At 47.8% G+C, this 9,143-nt stretch overlaps 1 protein-coding gene across 7 annotated transcripts in view; it reads left to right on the top strand.

Moving 5' to 3' along the window:
• The first annotated feature begins 5,073 nt into the window (after positions 1-5,073).
• Positions 5,074-9,143, top strand: part of ZDHHC20 (zinc finger DHHC-type palmitoyltransferase 20) — a 50,826-nt gene continuing 46,756 nt past the window's right edge. For all 7 annotated transcript variants that reach the window (XM_042791930.1, XM_042791927.1, XM_042791926.1 and 4 more), the window contains exon 1: positions 5,074-5,304. In XM_042791930.1, coding sequence (XP_042647864.1) covers positions 5,187-5,304 — 118 coding nt within the window. In that variant the 5' untranslated portion in view covers positions 5,074-5,186. The remainder of the gene's footprint in view (positions 5,305-9,143) is intronic.

Raw genomic sequence — 9,143 nt, 5'->3', positions numbered from 1 at the left:
TCACTCACAGCTGGTGTGTACAAGATTACATGAGCTGTACTGGAATGTAAAGTGCAAGTACTTACAAAATTTCAGTTGGTTTTATGTGTATAGCAGAAACATGAAGGCTCCAAAAAATTGATGTGTCTGATATTACCAGGAACAAATAATAAGATTTCTCATGAGACAAATTATCATTTTGCATCAGTCTCCACCTAAGAAACTGTTGGGATGCTTCTGCCTGGGGATTGCATGTTCCCAGAATTTAAGATAAGCCACTCTGAGAAGAAAAAAAATACAGAAGGAAAATGGAGATTAAATTGCTTTGGATGTTGAGTTCTAAACAGTACAGACAAAAACTCTGAACAACTGGAGTGTTTGCAGAGACTTGCTCTACGACACCTTTCCAGAAGCATGACAAATGTTGATAGCTGTATTTCTGATTAAAAAAAAAAAAAAAAAAAAGTTCAAGGGGATGATACAGTAATTTACAGTGCAGTAAATTTTGCCACCTGTTCCTGCCAACCTGCACAAACTATTTATTGCAAACAAACCGACAAACATCTGGAAGACTGTGCAACAGACCTTAACCAGTGCTGAGGCTGCAAGGGCAAATGTTTCACTTCTCTCATGCAGCTCTTCTTGTGGCTAAAGCACGTGGGCAGCCAGAAATGGAGGTGTGAGATGTGGAAATGGACAGGGGATCCTTTTTTTTTTTTTTGCTATTTGAGAGTTAGGGGATCAGACGCGAGTGAGGTGAGCCGCCACTCCCACCACACAGCATCCTCAGGTGCTATTTGGCTTCCCTGACTGCTCCGAGTGTCATCACTCGTCCCTCCCCACATCTGAGGCAGCAGAGTTTGCACAAACAAGTCGAACAGCCGCTCGGTGATTTTCAGCAGAGCTTCCTTTCATCCTGCTTGGCTTCTATTCAAGGAGCAGGTTTCTTCTCAAGGGGTCCTTGTAGGGACACCCCAGGTGGCTTTGAGAAGTGGAAGATGTTCGTTCCTGCCAGCTGAGCCAAGGGGCTCCTCGTGCAGCATAACTCCTCAGTGGGGGGGCCAACTGGGGATGAACAGTTCCTCTCTGCCACCTCACAACCTTGATGCTGTCCTTGTTTAATTCAGTTTCACTTCAGTTCCTGTCAGGATGGAAGCATCGCACAGAAAAATTACCGGACAATAGCTGGTCGAAACCCATCCATTCTGTCCCAGGTTTATGCAGCTGTCTCTGGCTTTCTGTGCTACGCGAGGCATCTGTCTGGCCCAGAACAGAAATACTGGCCATGTCATGGCTTCCAGCTTTGCTGGCATCAGACTCATTCCAAACCACGCGCAGTGGCTGTTCCTGCAGCTCAGTACTGACACGTGCTAAAAGGGGGTCGTGGCAGCACACACGTGGCCCTGCCAATACCTCCACGGGTAAAGCTGGAGTCAGCATCAGCAAGGAAGACTGGGGTAGGGAGAGATACGTTGGATCACCTCATGCACAGCGAATTGTTTGCTAGTTAAGCCTACTTTTATTCATGGCTGTGTTTCTTAGTCTTCATGTTAGGAACTGTACTTATTGTGAAGGGTCATGGGATTTTGTTATGAAAGTTGGTGGGGGAGGAGGGTCAGTGCACAGTAACAGCCAGCCACACACAGTGCAAGCTTGGTAAAAGCTTTTTGTAGCTTTACTTCCCAAGTCCAGCTCCCTTCTCTTTAGTTTGCAGGCTTGAGAATACAATGTTTATTCATTGAATACACTCCTAAGGAACTAACAGAGCGATTAAATCACAACAGGCACCCATGACTCTAATTATAATTGTTAAAACTTGCAGATTACACCAAATGATACTCCATTAAAGTCCCATCCCCCTTGCCTGCCCACTGCTGAGTATCAGGGTGCAAGCCTCTCCTCCTCATTCTACCCTCCCACACCAAGTCGTTTGGGCAGAGAGCCGATGGGGAGTCCAGCAGGGCTGTCCCAGGGGGTTCCCTCCCTGTCTCTGTGGGTTCGGATCTGCAGGTCAGCATCCCTGCAACATGGGGGCATCCACACTCCTATTGTCAGAAGATCCCTCTCTGTTGTTATAATCTTTCCCCATTTTCTCTATTTCTGGACCCAGTTTTTCACTGCCCTTGTACCAATCCTTTCTCCACCCAACTCTTCCCAAATAAACAGTCAGCTTGCGTTATCCTCCCACACTACCGCTAGCAGTGAGGCCACACACATACAACCCAAATGATTACCAAGTACCACTGGAGTTCCTATTCTGCCTCCTTCCCAGGGACGTGTGGTGATACCCACAGCGCTCCACAGGGTTCAGCAGGTGGTGCAGATCATACATGCCGTGAAACTGTTCACTGCCAACAGCGGCTGGTTAGATTTAAGGTCTTACTATATGCACACATTCCCCTTGTAAATCAGGTCCCCACAGACAAGACTTTCAGGAGGCTAATGCAAGGTTTATATCCCACTGTTCATGCCCCTCCTTCAATACATCCCAAACCCACTATCCTGTCACTGAAGATCCATCCCGTTCCCAAGAAAAAATCTGGCACCACTCCTCTGGTGCTGTCCTGGCTCTGCTGTATTGCCCATAAGAAAGGAATTAACTACTTACAAAAAGCATCTAATCCCTGGTTCACTGTTTCAGTTGCCAGCAGTTGTGCTTGGTACGATAAATAGCCAGAGATACTGTTCAGCTGAAAACCTCAGAGGTATTTGCTGTTAAATTGGCAGTCCCTTTTGCCATGTGCCACTTTTGGCTATCCCAGATGGTTATCGTCACTGAATCCCAAGTCTTTTACTGGATTACTTTGTATGGGATTCAAAATTCATTCCTCCACCCCCGTCTTCTTGAGTTTAGTTGAGGGCATTTCAGTATCAAATTAATTCAGGATTGTGAAATGTCAGATGTGCCCATACCTTCTATATTGTTTCCATTATGTTTGCCAGGCAGCCAGCATGCCAGGCAAGCTTTGCCAGGCAGGCAGTACAGACGAGGCACACTCTGAATGTGTCCCAGAATAATTAATTTCTAACATTTCATATTTCATTCCATATTTCTGACATTTACTATTTAATTCCATATATCACAGGATTAATACCAGGCTTTGTTTGGATGTGCTCACTGTCCCAAACTAACCCGCAGCATATATAGGCTGATACAAAAGTGTCCCTCTAGTATTACTTTAGTTGCAAAGGTACCACGCAGAGTCCGTGTAACTTCTGCACCTGCCCCATATTGTGCTCCAATACAAAAACCTGATTTATTTGTTCCCTTTTTCCTTATTCTACACCCCTTTAAAGGTAAAATCAGTTACTTATAAAAGGACTATCAAGAAATACTTATTACTTGGACACCAAGCATTTAATCTGTTCCCACTGTCCTGAGGCTAAATGTTAAAAATCCCGTGAGATCCTGAGGGAAAGCACATGCCGGCAGCCGTTGCATGTTTTTACACCTTTAACAGAATGAAGATTAGAGGAGCTGGAACACTTTAACAATATCCCTGATGTGCTAACCAGCACATCAGCCCAAGATTGACCTAGTTCATGTTAAATCCAAACCTCTCTATCCTTGTTAGTACTTCTCTAGTGACTAGTCCCCATAACCAAGATGCCATCCACGTAACCTGTCACTCCTCCCACACCTTCCGGCACTCTGTTAGCAACGGGCCAGACCAAGCTGTTCCACCAGCTCCTCTCCCTCTCCTCTAACCTCTTTCTTTACCAGCGTTTAGTTACTACTAACACGTGAACTATGTAAAATTTTGCAACCCCCTTCCTCACCGCTGTGATCCCGCTCCCATGTTCTAGCATGCCCATACACTTACGAGTCGATCCCAGAGTGATCTCCGTCTTTCCGTGGTCCCTGGGCACATCTCCCTGCCCCACAGTTTTTCCGTATACGTCCGGATCAAAGGCCACCGCATCCTTCCTCAGCTCCGATACCCAGATGAACACACACATGCCCATGGAGGCTGCTGTGCTCGGGCATTTTTGCTGGGCATCCCCTCCCTATTCGTTTTTCGAGGCTTGTGGTCTTCTCACTTCTTGATTACTCGTCTCAGTATTTTTTCCATCACCTCATCAGCAGGCAAGCCCATAATAATTTGGCCCCTGCCTTCCTCCAAGGCAACCCTATCGCCGTCGCCGCTCGCTTAAGCCTCTCCAAAGGACTACGCGGCCCCAGAGCCCAGGCTCTGCCCGCACCAACCACCCCCCACACACACCGCTTGCTGTTTTTCCTAAACCTTCTCATTCCGGGGGTCCCCCTCTCCCCCCTGCCGCACTTTGGACTGTTAAACCCTGACCCTTCGCCCTACGGCTTTGACCTCCCGGCGGTTGCCGGCCCCCCCGCCGCCGGAGCTCCCCCCCCCGCCCCGGGCAGGTCCCGCCTCAGCCGGGGCGGCCCCGCCCGCCGCCGCCAGGTGGCGCCGGAGCCCCGCGGGAGCCGCCGCGGCCGCCCCGGGCCGGGGGAAGCGCCGCCGGCACAAACCCCCGCTCTGGTTTTGGAGAAGAAACGGGCGTTTTGTTATGCCACGGGGCCCTTCCGACCTCGGGGTCCTACCGGTAGTAGTGCTAAAAATTTCACGCGTGAAGAACGACCACGCTCGAGAGGATCGGCCCCGCAGAGCGGTGCTTCTCAGGGAGGTCGTGGTGCCGCCCGCGGCTGTCTGGCATGAACTGAAGTTCAGAAAGCAGCCCAAGCAAGATATTTGTACAGATATTCTTTGCAGCATCCAACAAGCTGTTTGAGCCCTGTAAGCGCATGGACTTGGCGAGCGGGAGGGGGGCAGGGCCCCGGGTATGGCTGCCTGAACCCATCCCGGCGCTGTTGTGCCCAAAACCGCCCCGCTCAGCACCGCAAGGTTGAGGTTTAAGAGCAGGTTTTATGGCCGGAGGAGGATCCCGCCCAGAGCTGGCCCCGCCAGTGCAAACCCCACGACCGATCCCTCCTGGGAAAAAGGGACCCGCTCGCCTCCCTCCCGCCTGAGGGCGAGGGGCGACCGGCGAGACGCGGAGGCGCCCGCAGGAGGAGAAGGAGGCGGTGGCGGACGCCGGGGCCGCCCCTCTCCCGCCCACTGCGGCCCGCCCAGGGCCTGCCCGCCCGCCCGCCCGGGGCCGGCTCCGCAGCGGCGGCTGTAGCTGCAGCCGCCGCCGCCGCCCGTTGCAGCGCCGGCGCTGATGCCTCCTGCGGTGGCCCGGCAGGGAAGATGGCGCCGTCCCACGTCCTCAAGTGTTGCCAGAAGGTGTTGGCCTGGGTGCCCGTGGCCTTCATCGCCCTGGTCGTGGCCTGGTCCTACTACGCCTACGTGGTGGAGCTGTGTGTGTGTGAGTGGACGGGGAGGGTCGCGAGCGCCGGGAGCTGCCAGCCGGGCGGGGAGGACCCCTCACCACTCGCCTCGTCCCCTGCGCCCCGGCGGGATTTCGCTTCCCCTCGCCCGCCTCAGGCTTTCCTTCAGGCGGGCGAGAGGAAACCCCCCGCTCGGGGGCTCCTGCCGGGGCTAGGCTTAGCTGTCGTCCCCCCGCCTCAGGCGCCTTTCCGGGGCCGCGGGCGTGGACGGCGGGAGCCCGCCCGCAGGCGCTGCATGGCGGCGGGGTCCCGTCCCGGGGTCGCGCCTGTGGAGAAGCGAGGGACGGGGACGGGGGAGAGGAGGCCCAGGCGAGGGGTCCGGGGTGCTTCGTTTGGGGACAGGCCCCTCAGGGAGGCGGTGAAGGGCAGGGACCTCACGGGACCTCCGGACAGCACTTGTGGGGTCTCTGCCACACAAGTCTCTCCTGGAGAAGTTTCCCCTCTCTATTTTTCTGTTGCTAATCCGTCTTCCTGGTGTATCAAATAACTTCTTGACCACTTATGGGTGTGTTTATTCTTCCCCCCACACCCCTTCTAATTAAGAAGCCCGGTGTCATTGAAGCATAATGACGCTGAAAACATCCCGCTTAAACGAGCAAGGGAAAGGATTTAGGGCTTACAGGGTTTTGTCAGGCTGTGTTAAGGCTGTCTGGACGAGGGCTCAGCGTTATATAAATCTGACTTGCAGGCAGGGTCGGTCAGGATGATACTTAGCCGTTTCTGTCTTCAGGAGGAAACTTCAGTTCAGGAAGATGTTGGTTTTCTCCAGGCAGGGTAAACAGCAGCATGGTAATGTGCAGGGTTTGTCAGACTTTGTAAAACTTGGAAGCAGTGTAGGAGAACTAAGGAACGCTACTGAGCATTTGGTATGTTTAAGTAAGGAAGATGAAATGAAAGAAAAACAAACCCAAAAGTACAAAGAACTGTTTTAAGCTACATGTAGGTCTACCTACTGTCTGTAGGTCCTTGTATTTCTTGCTATTTGTGTGAAATATGTGCTTTGATATTCCTAGCAAGAAATAAACGGCTTGCATATACTTTATATCTGGGTAAACTTATAAAGACATCCTTCCATTGTAAGTCATCAGGTTTGGTTGGTTTTGTTTGTTTGTTTGTTTTCCGTAGGACTTAGGCTTTTTGATAACTTTTCTGAATGCCCATGGTATTTTACAGCGTTTTGTGTTAGCTTTACATATGTGGAGTGGAACATAAACCATAGGCAGAAAGTTATTTAGACTTAAAATAGTAGAAATACGGCTGTGAAATAACACTTGTTACATGAAATGTTAACATGAGAGCGTTGCAAATATATCAGTATATCCAAATTTAACAGATTACTGTGGTTTAGTTGTCTATCTGTATGAGTAAATAGTACTGGTTTTCTGGGAAAGTCATGCTTAAAACACTTGGAACCAATTTTTAGACAATCTTCTATACTTGAAGTCTGGGACATGGGTAGTTACAATGGTCCTGAGAGGGGCTGTGTGATGTTACAGACTCACATTTTACAGGTGTGATGTGAAGGTTTTCTCTACCCATTACAGTCTGGCAGGTATGACAAAAGGCAGATTAGGGCTATGCATTTCTTCCCTTAAACAAGAATTAAAATTTGGAGATTAAGAGGCTTGCCCAGGGTTGCACAGGTGGTCCCTGGCTGAATGGGGAGCAGAACCTTGACCTCTCAAGTCCCAGCTCTGTGTCTTGATCCCAGAGTGGGTCAGGGCTGGGTGCTGGTGAATCATTTCTCCTTCTCAGGCACAGAGAAGCTGCAGAGAGCCCTTCTGAGTTCGTTAGGGTTTAATTTGTGTGAAAATTATTGAAAGGGTTGGCTCCTGTTCATGCGAGAACTTTCACATCTGTAAATCTGGTTTCTAGACGTCTGGCACTTTTTGCTCACAAATCAACTTTATTCTTCATGTCTGCACATACAGACTATTAAAAAATGGTTGTTTAATAAGAAAAGTACTTACTGATTTTTATTGCTGTCACTGAATCTTACAGTTGTTACCTGTCTAAATCATACTCGGTGACAAAGGATTTTATTTTTCTGTTTTTTCTGCTGTGGGTTTTGGGTTTTGATTTTTTTTTTTTGTCTGGTTTTAACCTGTTGAATTTTGTTTATACTCATGATAAAAGGTCATGTCATCAAAGGAGAAGAAAGGGGGTTTGTGTTTGGGGTTTTTTTGGTGCTTGGTTTGTTGTTTTTTTTTTTTGTTGTTGTTTTGTTTGTTTGTTTTGTTTTTTTTTTTCCTTTGTGTGCTTTGCATTTACACTGCAGTTGAGTTCAAACCAGCATAGAGAGGATTTATAGCAAGGTACAAGGTTTTCTGTTTCTCTTGGCAGGTATGTTTAATTTATCCCAGTGTTCCTTATGTTTTATTTTGGTTTGAGAGCTCCTGCACTATGTACTGTTAAGAAGAGCAAGGATGTGCCTTCAGCACACAGCTAATGAATGAGGTGACACTGGTCTCTGCAGATGTTCACATACAGCGGGTGCAAAAGCAGGGCTTATGGCTTGTTGCATTCTGTGGCTTTGGCACAGGGCACAATATGCAACTGATGTGTGCCTGGGTAAAGGAAAGACAGATGGAGGAAGGGAAGCTTTAGAAAAGAAGAGACACAATAGAAAATTTTGAGTAAATACTGAGAGTAAAAGAGGAATTAAAACCCCACAGACACCAGGGTTTTTTCAAAGATTGATCTTAAAGATTAGATAACTGCTAAGATGTGAAGCTAACAAGGAAACAGGAGAGAAAGCCTTCGTTGCCCTAACTAATTCTTCTTCCTGTTTGGTTTTTTTTTTTTTATTTGTCCTTGTTCGTGTATCAAAGGTTAAACATATGTATTCAGTTAGTAAATCAAGTAGGAAGCCAAGCTTAATGTAGTATCATAAAAGATTCCTAATAATCACAGGAGAAGATGGTAAAGTTGGGGCTGCTTCTTTCATCACATCACCCTTTCCTTTTCAGTTTTGCTTTTGTGTGCTGCCTCCCCCACCCTCCTCTGCTGGAGTGCTCCCATACTGCTCAGTGTTTAGCTTTTAGTGTCTGATGGACTCAAGCTTACTCTGTAATTCACTGGTAATATGTATTTACTTGGTTATGCCTCTTCTATAACCCTAAATTATATTACTTACACCCTGGCTGTGAACACTAAGGAGGACTGCTGTGGATAAGATGAAAGGAGATTCATGAGCAAGTCTATTGTTTTCCTCCCATGGAAACTGCCAGCACAGTTGTATCTCTCTGAAGCATTGCTGTTGTATGCTGGTGAACACTGGTTTATGTAGACCACTGTTGCTGGGTAGTTGTGGTCTATCAGATAAATTAGCTATTAAGCTAATTGGAAAGCTGAAAACAGCCCTTCCCCACCAAATGGGTGTAAGTTGAGGGAATGTCAGCAGAGTGCAAAAAATCTGTGAACACATGTAACTGAAGGAACTACAGAAGACTCAAAGCAACATCTAGTTCAGACTTCTTTTAAATGCTTTAAAGTAGAAAAACATGAATGAATACTTTCTTACTAGATTATTTCTTCTTTTCACTCATAACTTGCCCAGAGCTCTGTTTTCAGGCACACCTAGAAATACATAAGGGATATTGTAAAATAACTTTTCATTAGTTTAAAACCATTTCATTTGTTCTTTCTTGTTATCAAAATATGTTTTGCTTTTAACATTCCTTTTTGTAAATAATGGCTGTATTATGCTGTTAGTGAATTCAACTGATTGTGTCTTCTTACCACATCCCTCAGAAGCTCAGAAAGAGTGGAACTCTTCTTTAGTGGTTCATTTTCACTTATGGCTGACTTGTATCTT

This window comes from Tyto alba, unplaced genomic scaffold, assembly GCF_018691265.1.
Source record: "Tyto alba isolate M040663 unplaced genomic scaffold, T.alba_DEE_v4.0 Super-Scaffold_2, whole genome shotgun sequence".
Classification (NCBI taxonomy): Eukaryota; Metazoa; Chordata; class Aves; order Strigiformes; family Tytonidae; genus Tyto; species Tyto alba.
The sequence above is the reverse complement of the archived record's forward strand: the minus strand, read 5'-3'. Positions and strand labels throughout refer to the sequence as shown.